The sequence below is a fragment of the Tiliqua scincoides genome, chromosome 3, assembly GCF_035046505.1.
Source record: "Tiliqua scincoides isolate rTilSci1 chromosome 3, rTilSci1.hap2, whole genome shotgun sequence".
In the NCBI taxonomy this organism is placed as follows: domain Eukaryota; kingdom Metazoa; phylum Chordata; class Lepidosauria; order Squamata; family Scincidae; genus Tiliqua; species Tiliqua scincoides.
The window spans coordinates 69836025-69856984 of record NC_089823.1 but is presented as its reverse complement, the minus strand read 5'-3'; the positions used below and the strand labels follow the sequence as shown (position 1 = coordinate 69856984).

The 20960-nt window shown below is 43.9% G+C and overlaps 1 protein-coding gene across 2 annotated transcripts in view; it reads left to right on the top strand.

Annotated features, from left to right (window-relative positions):
- The window catches only part of CYBB (cytochrome b-245 beta chain), a 28070-nt gene extending 17125 nt beyond the window's left edge, over positions 1-10945 (top strand). For both annotated transcript variants that reach the window (XM_066619272.1, XM_066619271.1), the window contains exons 10-13: positions 1932-2094; positions 3291-3437; positions 6999-7123; positions 9317-10945. In XM_066619272.1, coding sequence (XP_066475369.1) covers positions 1932-2094; positions 3291-3437; positions 6999-7123; positions 9317-9443 — 562 coding nt within the window. In that variant the 3' untranslated portion in view covers positions 9444-10945. The remainder of the gene's footprint in view (positions 1-1931; positions 2095-3290; positions 3438-6998; positions 7124-9316) is intronic.
- Positions 10946-20960: the final 10015 nt, after the last annotated feature.

Here is a 20960-nt window from a genome sequence, read left to right as displayed (position 1 = left end):
ATTGCATCACATCTGGCCTCCCAACCCAGGTGTAATTGGCGATGATGTCATTGCCAGTTACTTCCAGTGTTACTTAGACCTTGTGAAGTGGTACAGGAGAGGACAGCATTGAGAAACACTGGTGTAGAGTTAGTCAGTGCAAATCACAGGGAGACAGAGGTGGCCTGCCCCTATACTTTTTGTGGTGGCCTCACCCAGCTATTGTTTTTAGAAAGTTACACGGGACTAAGATTTGACCAATACTGGAGTAATTGGGATACAGGGCTTGGAGGTTTCATTAAAGGCCCACCTAGTTTTCCCCTTATAATTCATTGGTTCTGCATTGGTTCTGCAGCAGCTTTACCCAGATACCCACCGCTATGAGAATGACACAACAGGACTTGGATGACTGACTCAGGGCCCAATCCTTTCCAATTTTTCAGTGCCGGTGCAGCTGTGCCAGTGGGATGTGCACTGCATCCTATGGTGGGGAGGCAGTCATAGAGGTCTGCTCAAGGTATGGGAACTTTTGTTCCGTTACCTCAGGGCTGCGTTGCGGCTGCACCGGTGCTGGAAAATTGGATAGGATTGGGCCCTCAGTTGTTCTGTACAAGGAAAACATGTCCTAGCGCTGGGGCTGAGTTCTAGTACTGACAGAACTCGGAGCAATCCAAACCCCTCCTGAGCTGGGGCAAGTCCCTTGCGCCAAGTCCCTTGTGTCAGTTCTTGAGTGTTGCAAATGTGGTGTAAAAAACTTTCATGGCTACTTGGGAGCAGCACAAGGATGTGTGCTGACTAGAAGCACCGGACCTGCACCTGGAGAAGCTAAGATTGTGCATGCCCAGGCAGGCTGGCACAGGGAGCTACAGAGGGTGGCTAGAGGATGGAACAGAGGCAGGAGGGGTGTTTTGGGTGGAGGAGGGTGGCCTGGGAGACAGATCAGGCCTGGGAGGGAGTGGGACCAGCTGCACAGGTCAGATCCTAACTCGCGGCCCTACCATTATATGGGATGCTTGGATTTGTGCTAATGAAATCGCAGGCACAGATCCAAATAGCCCCATGGGTGGTATATGACACAGGGTAGGGGGAATAAAATCCCCTTACTTTGAGTTGAGCCGCAGCCCGTACCTACCTCACATTGGATTTAGTGCAGGCCACTTGGCCTGCCTGTTCCAGAGTAATTTAGGACAGCGTGCTCAAGGAGATGAGTTCAACAGGACTAAGAGATGAGTGCAACAGTCCTATACACCCTTGCCTGGAAATAAGCCCCATTGAAGTTCATGGACTTTACTTTTGAGTATACATGTATAGGCTTGTGCTCCATGATCCTTCTACCAGGTTCCATTGTTCACAGCCTCAGCACAGTGGCCATAAAATGGTTAGTAGAATTATCACCTAAAGAAATCTTGTTGATGAAATGTATGAATTTCAGGCTATTGCATTATCGCATTTGATTGTGGGTGGAAATAGTACCATATTTATTTTAGAAATCTCTTTCTTGATTAATTAGGGTGCCCATTTAAATCAATCAAAAGTTTTCAAATTGGTTGATCTAATAAACATGGCAGTTGTAATGGCTAGACTAAACTTTGATCTGTGCATCCCTATAATTGTCAGCCTTAGCTTCTTAAAAATCAATTCTCTGGGCGCTGTTACAAAGCAGGCTCAATTTGGCACAAACCTGGAACCCCCTTCCTCACTTACCTTGAGTTCATTTTGTAGCTGTTTTAAGCCCCAGCCCAGTTATGCTAGAAGCAGGCCACACACTGACCTCTCAGGATCGGTCTTATCATAAGAGTTCTGGATTTTCATGAGCCAGTTTAAGGGCCAGGTAAAACTGCTCCTTAATATGATATTGTGAAGTTAGCTCTCACCTGGGTGACCACTGGATCATTAGAGCATATATGGACCCCTCATAGTTACTGCTGTTAACTGTATCTTCACTGTTGTAGGATAGCTGTTGATGGTCCATTTGGCACTGCTAGTGAAGATGTATTCAGCTATGAAATTGTGATGTTGGTTGGAGCTGGGATTGGGGTCACCCCATTTGCCTCCGTTCTCAAGTCTGTGTGGTACAAATACTGTAATGATGCCATTAATCTGAGACTCAAAAAGGTATGTCCCTTCCTTTTTGCATGTTCCCCAAGCATTTGTTTCTTTGCGCAACAATACATAAAAAGAGGGATTGGAAATATATACTGTACAAGGAAAACCCTGGGCTCGATGTAGCTGCATTTGTATATAAAAGGGGCTGTGGACAACTAATACTTCATGCTGTTATTTAATGTGGCCATACCCTCTCAGCTAAATCCAGGGCTTGGCAGCTGACATGATTATTGATTTAACCCTGCCCAGGCTCAGTCCATGGTAACTCTCCCATTTGTCCACAATGGAGGCAATGGATCCTCTTTCATTTTGTATGTACCAAGACAGGGCTGAACTGTCCAAGAAGCTGCCTGAAAGGCTCAAGTGGTGGGGAGGAAGGTCAAACTGATAAGGAGTACCCCACCACCACACACACACACCCTGCATCCTCTCACCACCCCTGGGGTTTGTTGCTCACTGAACCACATCAGTGAGTCCTCCAATTCTACTCCCTCACACTGAGAGCAAGCGTGGAAGAGGATTGGGCCAGCAGCAGTCACGGATAATGACAGAGAAGTAGCAGCCGAGAGAAGTGGATGGGGAAAACCTTGCACCTCTTCAGCCTTTTGGCTGCTTGGCAAAGTGACCAGCTAGGCAAGAAGAGTTGCGTGGCTATTTTAAGCAGGCCCATTGCCAGAGTTGCAAGTAAGGGGGTGGGATCAAAGGTAGGATCACCATGCTTTGCCTCTTCCTGCCTATTTGACTGCTTTGCTGGTGGTGACCCAACTTCAGGTAGACCCAAAGCTTCCATCAAGCCTGATCAGAGGTTTATTTAGTGCATGCATCCAAAGTGAGATTACGATGACAATCAGTGTATCTATCATCATATGCTTCGGTTCAGAGATAGCTCAAAGTCTCCTCTACTACATGTCATTGCATTGGCAACTATTGTGACTAACTCCATTTATTGTTTTCATAAAGCACTTTGAGCTTTGCCTTTTCAGCTTCCTCTTAAAGGAGATTTCATCAGACCTTAGCTTTGAGCCCCAAGAGCCTTTCCTCTTCAAGTTGCAGAAGACAGAATGTCTGTTGTCAATCAACTCATATTTCAGGGTTTCCTGTACCAGTCACTCCTAGGCAATTAAAATCATCCATTATTATATAAGGAATGTTTGGTCCATTTTAACCTAATGAAGTGGTGGTGCTCCATCTGGCTTTTTTTCCAGATCTACTTTTACTGGCTCTGCAGAGACACTCATGCATTTGAATGGTTTGCTGACCTCTTACAGTCACTGGAGACTCAAATGCAGGAAAAGAATAATGCAGAATTTCTCAGCTACAATATCTATCTTACTGGCTGGGATGAGTCTCAGGTAAGTATCTGATGTCACCATTTTAAAGAGGTTGGGCCTTGGTAAGAGAACATGTTAATGAAAATTATTCACATTTGTGTGAATGGCAGGAACCTTATTCATAATTTAGCATATGGTAATCATGAGAAAATGTCTGTAGATGTTGGATCCAACTGCTCCCAGCAATATGGTCATCTGGACACTTTCATTGACTATCTCATATTGAATTCTGGTATTGGTACATGATCATAAATGTGTGAAAAGGGATATTTGCAGTGGTACATCAAAAGTTGAATCTACATGTAAAAGCAGGACATGCAACACACATGACAGGCTGGGAGCCAAAGGTTGCCATTTGCATCAGGGACAGAAGGGTAGCATTTTTAACCTGTAGAAGCAACTGGCCTGTGTGTGTGTGTGTGTGTGTGTGTGTGTGTGTGTGTGTGTGAGAGAGAGAGAGAGAGAGAGAGAGAGAGAGAGAGAGAGAGAGAGAAGTTTATACATGCCTGCATTTAAAGGGCATAGTGTTGTCAAAAGAAAATATTTTCAGATTTTTAGTGGGAGATGCATTGCCTCCATGCCATTCTATTCCTTGTCCCTGGACTTTAAAAAATTGCAAAAGGTACATTTTAGCTGTAATTATTATTATCTGCCTTAACAGAATGACAGATCAGTGTATCCGCTTTTTTCATCCTAAGACTAGTATATTAAATATAACAATCGTGAGAAGAAACCTATGAACCTGGAATACAAATGTATTTATAACTGACAACTGTGAGGTGCCTAGATGGAGGAATTGAAGTTCACATAGCGATGATGGACAATGTCCTCAAAAGAAATCTCATCAGACCATGGCTTTGATTGACAAGAGCTCTGTATAGACATAACAGATTAGAGTACAAGAACATCTAGAGGGCTCCCAGGATCATGCCAGTCTAACCTTGCTCCATCCTGCATTCCCAAAGTCCTGTCCTTGCTCTCCTTAAGATCAGTGTTTGTTGCTAAAGCAAAACCTAATCACAGGGATAGGCTGAACAATTTGGCTGCCTCAACCCCCTTTTTAGGGATTGGCACTGATAGGCTCCCCCTCCAAGAGGCTTCTCCAGGAAAGATGTCTGCACTAAAATGGTAGAGGAATTTTGCATAGTTAGGATCTGCTGCAAAATTGATATTGTTTTTATTGTAATTTAATAATTGTGGCCTATTTACCCCCAAAGCTGACCTTGTCTCATGTCATTTGTAGAGGTGCCAGGGAAATGCATCTTGTTGACAATGCAAAATATCAAGAGAAATGGTCCTTCCTTGGTTCTCCCAGTTCCATATTAGTTTATCTGCTGGACCTCACTGTGTTATTTTGGGAAAAGCTCTGGGGACCTCTCTTTCTCTCCCTCTCTCTCTCCCCCTCTCTGTGCCATCAACTTCAGCTGACCCCAGTGTCATCGATAGGGGAATGCAGGGGGTGTGGGCCACACTGGGTGATGCACACAGGGGTGTGTGACACCACTATTGGCCAAAATTTTAAAAATTTTGGTATTTTCAAAAACTATCATCATGTTATATATCACTTGATGCATAATTTCATGCAGAATGCAATGAAACAAACTGCGTTGAAATTTCTCTATTATATAAAAAGTTAAATTTCTCTATTATATAAAAAACCAGTGGGGTTAGGGCAGTGGTGCATCACCGTGCATGGAAGGAAGTCCATCGTGGGGTGACATGCTGGTCTCCTGCACCGGGTGACTCAAAACAGTGGCATCGCTAGAGGGGTGCGGGCCGCACCTGGTGACGTGCCCTGGGGGGTGACGTGCTAAAATCGCGCCTTTACGAGCTACCATGTCATGCCATACACCATCGGATGTGGAATGACCAGCAGAACACAATGCAAAAAGCCCCGTGGAGATAGCTCCTTTCCTTCAAAAGTTATGGCCAAAAAACCGGAAGGAAAAAATGCATGGAGCCCTATGGAAAGTGAAAGTGTACGTGCCCTAGTCCGTCCGAAAAGGCTGGCTGAGAGGACTCCAAGGACACCAGAATGGTGTCCAGTAAATGCAGCCCCCCAAAAACACCCGAGAAGGAGGTCCCTATTCAGCCCTATGGAAAGCAAGCGAAACCACGTGGCTGCGTTTACTCGCAAGTAGGTACACTTGCCTTAGTCCGTCGGAAAGGGCAGGCTGAGAGGACTCCAAGGACATCAGAATGGTCCTGATCCAATGAGTGCAGCCCCCCAATAACACCCAAGAAGGAGGTTCCCCCTCCCAGCTGCCAGTGTGTTCAGCTCTATGGGAAGGGAAAGGAAGCCAAGTGGCCGTGTTTACTCGCAAGTAGGGGACCTTGCTTTGCTCCATCCAAAAGGGCAGACTGAGAGGACTCTAACATCAGAATGGTCCTGATCCAATGAATGCAGCCCCAAAAACACCTGAGAAGGAGGTCCCTCCCCCCAGCTGCGAGTGTATGGAGCCCTATGGGAAGCGAAGCAGCCTCACATAGCATTTACTTGTGAGTAGGCAGACGTGCCTTGGTTGGTGGTTAGGTCAGGCAAAGAATGTGAGGACACCAGAATGGTCCCGATTGGAGTGCAACAAAAGCCCCAGAAGGCAGCCTCCCCCCCCCCCCACCAGAAAGGACCAACAAAGAGGCTTGAACTGGTAAGGGGAAAGTTTTCTATTTTGCACTTGCAAAGTTTCCCTCACAGCCCAATCCTACCCACACTTTCCTGGGAGTAAGCCCAACTGACTCTAATGGGACTTACTTCTGAGTAGACATGCCTAGAATTGGGCTCTGAGGCTGGACTCCTATCCCCACTTTCCTGGGAGTAAACCCCGTTAACTCTAATGGGACTTACTTCTGAGTAGACAGGCATAGGACTGGGCTCTCAGACTTGTAAAGCCAGGTGGGTCTTTGTATTGATGTGCTTGAAATAGAAGGACTTTCAACTGGGCACTGGGGAGGGCTGAAGATCTCACTGATTCTTTTTGGGGGTGTTATTGCAGGCAGACTACAGAGAAAACTCACTTGGTGGAACAGGACTGGCTCCCCCTTATTTAATTATTTCTTTTATTTTAATTGAACTATTTATAATTATTTATTTTAATTTGCTTGATGATGTCACTTCTGGCCATGACAACACTTCTAATGGGTCCTGGACAGATTATCATTCTAAAAAGTAGGTCCCAGTGTTAAAAGTTTGAGAACTGCTGCAATAAGGTGTTAGTAAGTTGACACGGGTTTGTGTGTGTGTGTGTGTGTGTGTGTGTGTGTTACTCCACAAGTTTTCAAAATCACTAAAATCAGAATTTGGAGGAATAATACCATCATGTTATACATCAATCAATGCGTAATTTCATGCAGAATGCAATTAAACCACATTGAAATATCTGTGTTCTGTCAAAAGGTCCTACCAAAAAACCATCACCCCGCCCACCATCTGGGGCATTGCCCCGCCCACTGCATGGGGCCTCCCGCAGGCCTCCCGCACCCGGGGATGTGAATCTTAGTGATGCCACTGACTCAAAACCTGGTGATGCCACTGGCTGACCCTACATTTTTATAATGAAGGAGTTATTTGTCTTCCCTCTCCAGGCTACTCATTTTACAGTACATCATGATGAAGAGAAAGATGTGATTACAGGCCTGAAACAAAAGACACTGTATGGGAGACCAAACTGGGAAAATGAGTTCAAAACGATTGCAAGCCAGCATCCAAGGTATATTTGTTTTACAGTAAGGTTTGTTTTACAAGGTTTGTTTATTTTTTGTTTATATTGTTTTACATTCAGCACAGTAAAGTTTGGACTTTTTTTTAAGGCAGCAGTTCCAAGATTTTTTATTTTATTTTAACCCTTATTGAAGAATAAAAATGATACAATAATAAGAATTTAACACACTAAGGGCGCAATCCTAACCAACTTTCCAGCACTGGCATAGCTGTGCCAGTGGGGCATGTGCTGCATTCTGCAGTTGGGGGGCAGTCACGGAGGTCTGCTCAAGGTAAGTCCATGTTCGTTCCCTTACCTCAGAGTTGCATTGCCCTTATGTCAGTGCTGGAAAGTTGGTAAGGATTGTGGCCTAAGGGTGTAATCCTACCCTGCGCTGGAACAGGCAAGCCGAAAGGCTTGCACTGTATCCAGCGCAGGATAGGGGCCAGAATCAGCTCAGCCACAGGCAAGGAGAAACCTTCCCCCTTACCCCTGGGTAAGGTGCCCTAGCCCCTATGGGTCTCCTCAGACCCACGCCACCTTCATGCCATAACTGCCAAATCCCAGCCCCGCCTCCTGCTCCCTGGCCGCCCTCCCCCTGCCCAGGAACACCTCCCTCCCGCCTCCTCTCCGCCCACTCCAGAGCCTTGCATCAGCCCACCCATGCAACTCACCACAAAGGCTGGATTCAGCCTCTGTGTGCCGGCACACTTCCATGCACCAGCGTAGCTTGACATGAGGAAGCGCAAATGTGCTTTATGGCACATTTGTGACCCTCCTGGGCTGGCGCAAGGGACTTGTGATGGCCCAAGTCCAGCTTAGGATTGAGCTGCAATATACTGTAATAATAATGGGAAAAATATATGTAATTAATATAGAAACAATCTTATGTAACAGAAACCAATAATTTCAATAATAAACTTTTACAGATGAATATTTTAGAAAGTTTTCCAGATCTTCATAAACTTCTCCATGCAAAATTGTCTTCTATAAACAACTGAGGGCCCCATCCTATCCAACTTTTCAGCACCAGTGCAGCCGCAATGCAGCTCCAAGGTAAGGGAACAAATGTTCTCTTACATTGAGGAGGTCTCCATGAATCTTCCTTCACTACAGGAGACAGTGCATGTCCTGTTGGCACAGCTGCATTGGCACTGGAAATTTGGATGGGATTAGACTATGGTTGAGGTATTTATTTACATTTTCACATTTTTTACTGCCCTTCCTCCAAAGAGCTCAGGGTGGTTTACACAGCTTCTCCTCCCCTCTTTCTTGTCCTCACAACAACCCTGTGAGGTAGGTGAGGCTGAGAGAAAGTGACTGGCCCTTGGTCACCCAGGAAGCTTTGTGGCTGAGGGGAGATTTGAACCTGGATCATCCAGATCTAAGTCCACCTCCCAAACCACTACACCACGCTCTCTCTCTCTCTCTCTCTCTCTCTCTCTCTCTCTCTCTCTCTCTCAGGTATAGAGAGTTGAGAGTTCCTCCATCCATTGCATAATAGTAGATGGTCATTTATCTTTCCAGCCTTTCTGTACAAGCCTTTTAGCCACAGTAAGGGTACGGTGAATCCATTTCCGCTGACCATCCGATAATTCCCATAATATAGGCAGATAGTTTGGAAGAATATACATATCCACAAATCTGAACGATTGATCTAATATCACATTGATGTAATTATTAACCTCAGTCCAAAAAGATTGAACACCAAGCAAATGCTTTGGTACAAGACCAAAGCAAATGCTGAAGAGTTGCTTCTGGTTCACCACATCGCCAGCAGTTAGTTTAATTTGTAAGTCCTTTGTTGAAAAAACGTATTGAAGTCTGATAAACTCTAAAGAGAATCTTTTGCTGAATTAACCTTAGTTTAAGATCCATAGACACCTTAGTTACATTTGCAAGTGCTATTTTCCGCTTCTCCTATAGAATAGGACACTCCAGCTGTTTGTTCCACAGATCCCATAGAAAATCAGCAGTTCCAAGATGGCATCAGGCAGCATTCCAGGTCGCGCTGCCCCTGAGTATTGGACATTGTGAAAACACTATTTTCAGACATCTAATGGAGTCCTTGGATTTAAGCTGAGTTAGCATATTGGGGAATGTAATACAGCAATAGTCAAAATATTTCCATTTGTATTGCTTAAATTACAGACCATGCTGGGCAACTGCAACTTTATAATTTTTTTTTTTTTTGGCCAACAGTTCCAGGATTGGTGTTTTCTTGTGTGGACCTGAAGCCTTGGCCGACACCTTAAGCAAGATGAGTATTAGCAATTCAGAGGCTGACCCACGAGGGGTACACTTCATATTCAACAAAGAAAACTTTTGAACACGTCTGTCCCAAAAGAGAAGTGCTATCTTCCACTTGGAGCACGGGCACAACAGAGCTCATTTTTGCTAGAGTACATTTTCCGCTCACTGGAATTTTGCCCCAGCGTAATCCAAAGTTTTCAAAGGCCCGATCCTGCCCACATTTCCAGTACTGATGCAGCGGTGCCAATGGGGCATGTGCTGCATCCTGAGGTGGGGGGGGCAGTCAAAGAGACCTCCTCAAAGTAAGGGGATGTTTGTTCTCTTACTTCAGGGCTGCATTGTGTCTGCATTAAAGTCGGAAACTTGGATAGGATTGGGTCCCAAATCTGCTTGCATTGGCTTCTGCACTGAGTATAATTTTGCATAACAAGCATTTATTACTTGGGCATCCCAGTCCTAATGATAGTTCCGTGCTGTGCAGTCTCTGCTGTATCCAGCACGGGACTAGAGGTTGCTGGAGGTCTCCTTGGGGGGAATAGGACATTTGTCTCCTTATCCCAGATAAAGCCCCAGGAGCCTCTCTGGGGCTACTCGAATCTGTGCCAGCCATCCCTGCTCTCTCCTGGTTCTGAACTGCCCTCTTCCCCACAGTCCTCTATAATGACTCCCCTATCCCCATTCCGCTCTCCCCGTCCCCTGCCACCCAGTGGAGAGCCTACCTGCTCCAGCAGGCGCAGGCCTCCAAGTGGTGGTTACAGGCGGATGCAGGCCTTCAGCTGATGTTGCGGGCTTCCATTCCTTCTATTTGTAGATAAGAAATGATGAATGATTGCTCTGATGTGTTGCTTTGCTTTTTAAAGCTCATTAAATAAAAACTATAATAAGTTTAGGCAGAGTCTGTGTTCACCCTTGCATTGTAGATAATATTCACAATATTTTCATTGCCCAGGTATTCACCCCACAGAAACGCACATGACAAGAGTTTTGGTATAAATTAGGGCCATGTTGATTGATGGATTGGCAACAATTGGTAAATGGTGGGTTCTGCCTATTTTATGACCCCCTCAAGTGTGGGCCCCTAACTAGGAGGAGACGGTTACCTGTCTGAGTCTTCCTTTGAGCATAGTCACCCTAACTGTGAACCCAGGATCTCCCAGGACTCCAGGAATCCAGGACTCTCCCAGCTTCCTCATAGCCAACCTCTGTGAAAAAGGATCAAGGAAGCTGAATAGGTCTGCCACCCCTGAACTGGACAGCCTCTAAGGTCCCAATTCATGCCCAAGGGCTTACCAGCCAGCATCTCTGTGCCAGAAAGCCCCTGGAGACTTTCTGTTTGCTCCCTCACAACTTTCATACCTAAGGATAGACACCATTTTCTCGATTTCCCTGGGCCACACTGACCTATGGAGGCATGGTCTCTCTAGTGCTAACCTGTCCTGTACTCAATCTGGGGTAGACAATAAACTGTCTGAAAAGAAAAGATCCCTACCTGGCCCTTCAATGGATGACCAGCTAGACTTCGGACTTTAACAGGAGTGCTATTTCAGATTTTGATTATGGGGGAGCAAAGAAATTCCAATGGAGGGAGGAAAACATGTTTCTCAGCAAGTTTCAGAGGATTGCTTTCGGATATGTTCAGGATGAAAGTACAAATAAAGCAGATAATTTTAAGAGCATTTGTTCAGTATCTTGTATCTGAGGAAGAAACACATGTAAACTGAAACTTGGGGGAAATGAGATAAACTGTACCTTGCTCAACACTAAAATAACACCTCCAAGCCTTAGGGCCTCTAACAGCACAATCTGATGCATGGCTACTCAGATGTCAGCCCCTTTGTGTTAGGAGGGCTTACTCTCAGGAAAGTGGATATAGAATTATTTAATAACTCCATCGCAAGGACTGACTGAATAAAAGTTGTTGATGATGATGATTGATTAATAACATTTATATACCATAACCACTAATAACATTTATATCTTCACCATATGCTCTCATCTGGGCCATGAAAATCTGACTTGTTTTGCTGGAGGACAGGACATCCAGGACAACCAGCCAAAGGGAACCTAGTGCAATAAATGAGACCAGGTCTACCAGCTCAGGCAGGGAAATGCGCAGCTGGGTAGTCAATACACGGGCAGGATCCCAATCCTGTCCTAGGGACTTTAGGTTTATTGGGGAATAATGAGATTTCAGTGTTTAGGTTTCTGTCCTTCACTGTAGCACAGAAGTTTGAAAATGTGATGGTGACTAGCAGTAAAGAATCAGAAATTAGAAGGTAAATGATTAAATCTGAAATGATTGATAGGTTCATTTTACTCAAGAAGTCAGGAAAAGGGGACGATCCAACCAAAGTTAAGCCTCTTTCAGTCTGCTGAATCAAGCCCAATACTAATTTAAATTGTCTGAAGCTGATAATTTTACAATATCACAGAATGAGAGATCTTGTCTAATTGCTGTGGTGTGGCAGTTGACATTCAAAATGTCCACATACATGATATGCAAATTATGTTCAATTGAAGCGACTTAGTTATGGCTTATTAACTCATGATGACTTGCTTCTTGTGGCCCCTACTGCAAAGCATATTGCTCAAGAGAGAGTAAAAGCTTGCATTTTAAAAATGAGTCTGGAGTTCCAGTTGACTGAAATAATGTCTATATCAGTCCACTGAAATGAAAAACCCCACCCACATAATTTTCCTCTTCTGCCATGTGATACATTGAGTAGAAATATAAATGAGAATTAGCATCATGTTTAACAGCTGTCTGCTTTCTACATACAAGGGTAATTCCAAAATGATAAAAGCTCTGTTATATTGTGCTTCTCTCATTCTGAAGTCACACAGCGTTTTTTGTTTGTGTGAGTGCTGCTGTTGCTCTTTAACAGCATGTGGGAGGTACTCTGCAAAGGAGGTTTTGGGCCCAATCCTATCCAATTTTCCACTGCCAGTGCAGTGGAATGGGGTGTGCACTGCATTCTGTGAAGGGGAGGCAGTCACAGATGCTTCCTCAAGGTATGGAGATGTTTGTTTCCTTACCTTGGGACTGCAGCATTGCAGCTGCACCGGTATTAGAAAGTTGGATAGGATTGGGTCCTTTGTGATTTGTGATACAATCATGTTCCTTTCAAGTTTCTGTTATTGGTTAGTCACACTGATGTTGTGCCCAGGGCATTTGCACCCCTTGCCCCCTAGTTATGCCACTGCAGTAAACGTACAATTAAACATAACCATATGCCATTGATTCAAATATTGACAGAGTTGAAAAGTCTACAGTCCATTAAAAAAATAGTGGGAGGGCACTTGTCATTCCAACTTTTCAGTATGAGTCTTTTACCTACGGTAAGGGCACAAAGACTCCATTTCCATTGTCCTTCAGATAGCTTCCATACAGTAAGCAGATAATTCAAGTAAATACGCATATCCACAAACAACAATTGTGTTATACCTGGTTAATTCAACTAATAACCCCCATCCAAAGACTGCATCAGTATACAAGACCAACACATATGCCCAAATAACAGCTCAGAATTGCAACAGCACCAGCAATTAGATTCCTTGATTCTCTCTCCTCTCCTACAGAATCATTTTGATATCCAATAAACTCTAGTTCATATTTGTGTTTTGCAACTCCCTGAAAAAGAGTGAGGTATACAGCTAATTGTCTAAGTAAACACTTCTACTTATTATTCAAAGTTTTCTCTCTTTGGTTTTGAAGCTTCTTCTTGTGAGATGCATATGCAATAATTTTCTCCCTGATTCCAGACTTGGCAGCTTCTCATTCAGTGAATCCTTCATTAATGGCAAAATATTCTGTTAACCACCTGATCATTTGTCTTTGGAAGTCTTCATCATTTTTTGGATCATATTTATAATAACTGGTGATTATCATACCTTGACCTGTTCAGAGTTCAGCTACAGAACAATGTGTATATTAATGGACATTAATGCACATTAATGCACACTGGCATTCCTGGAGGAGGGCAAATCGTTAAGTTTTTTCAGGTGCAGGAATGAGCACCTGAAAAAACACCTCATCCTCTTGCCCCATCCTCTTGCCTTCAGAGTCAGATGTGGTGGCTGTGAAAGCAAAGGATTTTGTAGCTGTGACTGAACCAACCCCTCCCCCCCCCAGGAATACCAGTGACAAACAATGCCTTGGAGTATCCTTCCCTCATCACTAACTTATCAGACCTGTTGCTACATGAATGGGAAAATTAGGAGGATTTCACAAGGAAGTCAATTACCAAACTGGTTTGAGCCCCGGCACCTCTCCTGTTTAGAAATTAAATACTGGCACACCAGGTACCATCCTCATGGCGACAAAATGTGCTGCACACCTTCACTGCTGTAGAAGGGTAATATAGGTCAATTTTAAGCATGCTTATTTGGAAGCCATTGATTCTACTTCCTCATAGGCGTGTGGAGGATTTATTTCTTTATTTAAAAGGTTTACACCCTGCTCACCCCCCTGATAACATGGCACCCAGGGATTGCGTTCTTAAAGCACTTGCTGCATTTCCATAGTAACCAGACCCTAAAAATAATATCTCATCATAAACAGTGAAAAATTTGTACAGGCTTTCTTTGTCTAGTCATGGTGAACTGGTAGGAGAAGCTGTACTGCTGTAAGGAAGAGGGTTTTGCTTTCAGTCATGCACACTGTCTCATGTTCGGTTTTCCTAAAAGAGCAAGGCCTTGCGGACAGTCATATGACACATGAAAACTGGTGTGGTGCAACGGCCAGGAGACGGAACCATCCATCACGACTTTCCTCCTTCAAATCTCGTTTCTGTCCTGAACTCACAGGATGGTCTTAGGCAAGCCATTCTGCGAGCCTCTGCTCCTCAGGTGCACTATGGGGTTAATTTACCATAAAATAGCTCCATACTGGGTATTTTAAGAACAATGCCATGATAATGTGTGAAGTTTTTTGTACATACGAATGCTTATTAGTACTTTGTGTCATATGACCAGGTGGATTCCAACCTAACTGAGGGCACAATCCTATGCATGTCTACTCAGAAATAAGTCCTATTGTGTTCAGTGGGGCTTACTCCCAGGAAAGTGTGGATAGGATTGCAGGCTAAGGCAAACTTTCCTGAGAAGAACTGTGCACTTGGCACTTTCTTGCCAAGAAAAGCAGGACGGCGTCCTTGCAAAAAGAATGTATAGTACAGTGTGTGTATGTGTTTTGTATTCATGCATCACATGCTTAACTTGCACAATTGTCAGAAGATGTGGTGATGGCTACTAGCATAGGACTACACTGTGATGGCAGGAAACAAATTTGTTTAATCTGAGTTCTTCCCTAGGAAAGCAAATTGGAGGCGGGTGAAGGTTTGACTTTTCCTTTCTCTGTTTGAGTAAAAAATGCATGCTGAACCACCCCTGTACTTGCCACTTACTTCTTCATTGCTTCCGTCCCCAAGCAATTTACTCCTAGCAGAGGCAGCATGCACCGACTACCAGTTGCTGGGGTGGGGGGGAACAGTGTGGAAATCCTGCTTGTGGACATCCTGGAAGCATCTGCCAATCCATGTGGAAAAGGAGACTGGACTAGATAGATCTTTGGTCCAATGGCAGAAAGGCATTTCTTATGCTTTTATGAATGGATTTGTGTACTGCTGGGAGTGGACTTGCTCCTTTCAGTTACTGATATATTTCCTCTTTCCACTTGCAGGAATTAGCAATGAAACCAAATGTCTGATGCAAGGTCTCCTTTTGATGCGATTGTTTTCAAATTGCAAACTAAAATTACAACACTTCCCCAAAGAAGCAACAGGTGTTTCCTTGCTCTGCAGCAGCAACCACAATTCTCGGTTCATTTTACTCTCTGCTAGATATTCACCATTAGATACTACCAGGCCCTTGAAATAAAATGATCTTTCATTCCCTGCTCCCCCCCCCCCCTGGACCTCTTGCATCACTGGGTATTTTGCATGTTCTATGAAGGGACGGCAATAATTTACTCCTGCAGCAAAATAATTTGGGGATAAATTACTTGACTCACAGGGGTATCCTGGTGCTATATGAGAGAGTATCCCCAACTGTTGCTGTTCTGATCACTAAGACAAGGCAGCCCTGATATCCACATTAGTTGCCAGGACTGATCCTCCACTGCCTATCTTGGCTCAGGGCAGATAGTGCGGAAGATTCCTAACACTTTTTTCCTCACTGTGGAGGGTGTTTGGTCTGAACTCCAGATGCAGCCTTGATTACTAGGATAGGGCTGAAGAGGCATCCAAACTTGGGAGACTACAGTGGGCCCATAGGTTATCCAACCTAACTTCTTGCCCTGGGGAGGGGTTCTTTACATGCAAAGGACCCCATGAAGTTGCCTTCCATTGTCAGAGCATAGGCCCATATATTCTGTACTCTGATTGTCAATGACAGCAGATGGAAAAGCCAGGGATTGAATTTGGAACCTTTTGCAGCTATTTGCTACCATTAAACTATGGTTCTCCCTTCCCTATCCTGAATTTAAATTTATAAAATTTAATTGGAAAGCCAGAATATGAAAGGCACAATGCTTAGAGCATGCAAAAATCAATGTCTGTTCCCGGATCTAGGACGAAAGTGACCATTATCAGACAAGTTGATAGTTTGACCTTTTGTTGCTGCTTTCTATAATAGGGTGAAAAATAGACATTCTATTTCTCTTAAGAGCTAATGCCACCTGCTGGTTAGCTTGGGAAGCTCTTGTAAGAAGTAGGACAAAATTTGCCTTGCAATGCCCATTGGAAATTAAGCATCAAATATTCCAACCCCAAAGGACCAGAGGAAAGCCATTTCAGTTAAGGAAATGGCATTGCATTTTTCCATATTAATTCATCCATATTATTTAGTTGGGAATCAGAATTTACATGAATTAGGAGAAATATTTCTATCAGTCTAAAAAACTTTAATTGAATGGCAAATAGTAAAAGAAGTTCAATTTACTTTAATTATTACAAGCCCAATGACTAACAACCAACTTTAAAAAGAAATTTCTACCATTACACCAACCATGGTTAACCATTGAACAATGCATTGTTTTGTGCTCCTGTTTTGTATTAATTTCCTGTTCAAGCTATCTAAATTTTCAGCTCTGTAGGTCTTTTAACAGGACCAGCTGGAAATATAGTTGTGTTATATTTTACAGAGGATGCTACTACAAGCAAATTATTTTATTTAGGGCACAATCCTAACCAGGTCTACTCAGAAGTAAGTCCTATTTTGTTCAGTGGGGCTTACTCTCATGAAAGTGTGGTTAGACTTGCAACCTTAATTGCTCTTTATTAAACCTGTATTTAATATTGCAATCTGTTGTGTTTTTATGGAAATGTTCATGGAAATACATTTGTAGTGCATTTCAGTATTACTAGTGATATTCTAATACTGCTTTAGGGATGTCTCTTGTAACAAAGCTGAAAAACCAGATGAGTGTTTTGGATAGCAGCAGCAATGGTTGGAGTCCCTGGCATTCAACAAAAGGGACCACACACACCATGGTCTTAGTTGTTGTTAAAGGGATGGTTAGGCAGTTGATAGTAGAGACATATGTAATAATCCTGAAAAGTCCTGAAAACTGAATGGGGTGGACTGTGCTTGCTTTCCTTGTTAGGATCCTTGTTAGGATGGTGACGTAGAGGTTCCAGTTGAGTGTTTATGTGTGGAGTCCTCCTGGGGCTGTGTTCCTGCAATAAGAATTCTAAGACATGTGTTAACTAAAGATTTTGCAATACTTGTGAGACAAGAGGTTTGTGCACAGTGATTCCTTTGTGCACCAAATGCCCTTTCACCATGATTCCCATCACCTATGTTCCCCTGGGGTGGGGTGGGGGAAGGCAGTAGGTGCAATTTTCTGCCATTTTCCCCTTCCCTTCCCATGGGGAAGTAACATTGTTCCCTATGTTACTTGTTCCAGCTCTGTCACTGGTGTAGGGTTTTACCAGTCTGAAAGGAGGGTTTATAGCAGCCATTTTCAACCACTGTGCTGTGGCACATTGGTGTGCCATGAATGGTCCCCAGGTGTGCCGTGGGAATTTGGGAGAGGGTCATTTATTAGTAGGGCCATTGGGGGATGTGAGTGCCTTGTCAACTGTCAAAAAACGTGGTGTGCCTTGAAAATTCTAGTGCTTTGCCAGTGTGCCGTGAGATGAAAAAGGTTGAAAATCTCTGGTTTATAATGTGACCCTACCTCCTCCTTCCCACATTCATCTCATGTCATGCCCCACTCTTCTCCCTGTTTTGGCCTCTCTGAAGTCAGAGTTGCTCCTGAGTGACGTCTGAGCAGACTTCTACACCACCAGGGCTATCATTGCACTGCCATACATGGAAAGACCCTGGTGTATCTCAAGGACAGGATGGAGCTATTGATCATACAAAGGCATATGGTATAACTAAGACATCTTTTATTTGTGGTAAAAACAAAATGTTGCCATTTTAAAACAAACAATATCTGCAAAATTTCTAGTGCAATTTTGCCATTTTTGAGCCTCTGTATAAAGCATTATTTTCTCAGTATAATTTATCTTCAAGTACATCAAAAAAGCAGCCTGTAAAAACAATGACAGGTCTCAGACCTGGCAACAAATGCCTACCAAAAGAATAGATTGTATTTATACCTGTGTTCACTAGTCAAAGACCTCTCTAGTAAATGCTTCTGAAAATGACGTTTGTCTGATTCCCTGTACTTCAGAGAACGTTATTCTTTTGGTCCCATTTCTTATAAATTGCTCTGTCCTTGAGGTTGTCTTTTACTGTTTCAGGAAAAAAAAACACCTGAAAATAGCTCATGCCCAAGTTCCAAATCCAGCAATTTCTGAATCCAGAGCTGTGATCACTGTAGTGTTTTTAAGCATAGTAACATAAGGCTTTAGTGAACTTGGCAACCTCGCAGGCAAACCTGCTTTTGCTTTCAGAGCACACTCTAAGCCGCTGACCTTGTTCACTGCCTGATATGAGACAATGTTTTAGAGATGTGTTGATGCCAGCTAGTTGCCAGCTAGCGTTATCTCTAACTGAAAGTAACCTCAGCTTGCTCTGTACTGCTTCAAGACTCAATAAAAAGCAAACCCGGGAGGCTGGTACAAAAAGTCTCTCTCTCTGCACTCTCAACTTTCAATCTGCCTGCTGTCTCTTCATTGCCTCTCTGATTTTTCACTGCTTCTGCTCCTACACTACATCAAGCAACCTGGCCTAGAGTCCAGTTTGCTTCCCAAAGTCGTTGCTACAGATCACATTTTGCTATGGAATGATTTTAGCTGTCTTGAGGCAGTTGTGTGCATCAATTTCATGAGTACACAGATATCTCTGTTTATATTAAAATAATGTGGGATATACCTGCTATTAGGTTAAATGTATAAAAACAACTAAACCATTGCTGTTTTAGGGCCCAATCCTAACCAGTGTGCGCTGGCTTACCATAAGACACGTTTGTGAGCACATTTGCTGGGCTAGCGCTGGTGGATCACCAGTGCTCCATTGCTTGGCAGTCGCGTGGACACCAGGCGGCAGAGAGGTCAGTGGGGGTGTGGGGGGAGGCAAGGAAGAGGCATTCTGGGGTGGGGGGAAGACAGGGAGGAGGCGTGCCAGGGGAGGGGACAGGAAGGGAGGGAGCTCTGCTCCACTGGATCCTGAGCCTCCGTGTCAGGCTGCTGGCCTAACAGGGAGGCTCTTGATTCTATGGTGACCCAACTGTAGCACCATTGCGGGGCTATGTGTCTTACCCCACTGCGGGGTAAGCCCCATTGCAGGGCTACATGCCTTACCCAGGGGAAGGAGACAAAAGTTCCCTTCTCCTGAGGAGCCACCATTGCTGCCCGAATAGCACAGGATGCTGCAGTAGCCATTTCTGGTGCCACAGCAGCCCCACACAGCGGGTAGCTCAGCATTGGGCTGTTAAACATTACAGTGTTACAGTAATTCAAACCAAACTCACTGCAATCATCAGCAACCATTTCTAAATAAGCATTGCAACTCAAAACATCCCAACAGTCTTGTTTGCAAAGGGCCAAAGAGCCTAATGTTATAGTGGAGTTCAAGTTCTAGTAAAGATTAAAGTAATTGCAAATGTCAAAATTTTTGGATAAGCTATTTAAAAAAAATCAACACCTTGAAATCTAAACACAAACACTTGTGGATGTGTTTAAATTTGCTTCATTTGAGTAGTTTTTCAAGTTAACAGGATTATCCATTTGACTGAAGTTGAGCATTTTCTCATTTTTGAAGATTAGTCTGGAACTCAGATATATGCTACTCTGTGTTCAGAAGAAGTGTTGTTCTGGGTTCAGTATTCTGTGTTCAGAATCAGAAGAAAAATTTGCTGCATTCTACTGAAATTTACTCTGAAGTAAGCACAAGACTGCAGCCTTAAATAACAATCCATGTCAAAATCCTTAAACACAAACAAAAAGGATTTACAGCTGTGGTTTTCAAACGCTCCAGTAGTTTGAAATGCGCAGTAAGTTCTTGCAAGGGAGGGGAGGGAGGCAGTGGGTGGGGGAGGCAGTGATGTGATCCCCAGGATCTGTGCAATCGCTCCACTTTCACTTTCCCTGACCTGGGGAGCCCTGCAGGTGCTCGAGCAGGGTTCCCTGCACCCTGGTAAGGCTGCTGCAGGGACTGGTGGGTGCACCCCAGTCCCCGCAGCCCCGTCAGAAGTGAAAGTGGAGAGATCATGCTCCACTTTCAGTTTAGCAGAGGCAGGGCGCAATTCCCCCACTTCCACTTTGGAAGCATCGAGGAGCCCTGAGGACAGCTGTGCAGGGCTCCCTGCACTCCTGGGAGGGTGCAGAAGGCTGTGGTAAGTGCAGCCAAGCCCCTGCAGCTCCCAGAGCTGTGTGATCCTGGGGATCATGCCGCTGCTTCCTCCCTGCCTCCTGGCTGCCCCCGCCCCTTAAGGGCAAAGAGGCGACGACCCACAGGCTGGGGTGTCACGACCCTCTGATTTACAGGCTAAACCTATTTATATTACTTGAAAGTAAGTTCCAATCATTTTAATGGAACTTACTTCTAAGGACGTGTGCATGGGATTGCAATCACAGTTAAATATTCTGTAAACAACACTTGGTTAAACTGTGATATTTTTTAAAAGTTGTCTCCTTCTAAGACTTACATATGGATAATTACTTGTATATATGGTAGTTTTAAATGACTAAGGCACAATCCTACACAAGAACTGAAAGAGGAAAATGCTGTCTTTGAAGATATTGATGTCATATTTATGTCTTGTCTCCTATATCTGTATATATATATCTTTGTCTCCAATATCTGTGCATGCATATCTACCTGTCAAGGCAACATAGCAATGTAGAAATGCTGCCATGGTCTCCTATCATCCTTAACATACATTTGTTGTTGCACTATGTTTTAAAACTGAGCAATTAGTTATTAAACCAAACCTTGCAGATTGATAAATTAATCCAACTTCCCCAATTTGGTTAATATACATTAAGAATTGTGCCATTGTACAAGATTATGCACTGTTGGCAGTTGATTCCGGCATGACAGCTACATTCATTCGCAGAACATTCATGCCCTGTATGAGGAAAGCAGATAATATTGTTCTCCAGATATTTTGCCCCCAAAACAAATTTATAAGGTTTATACA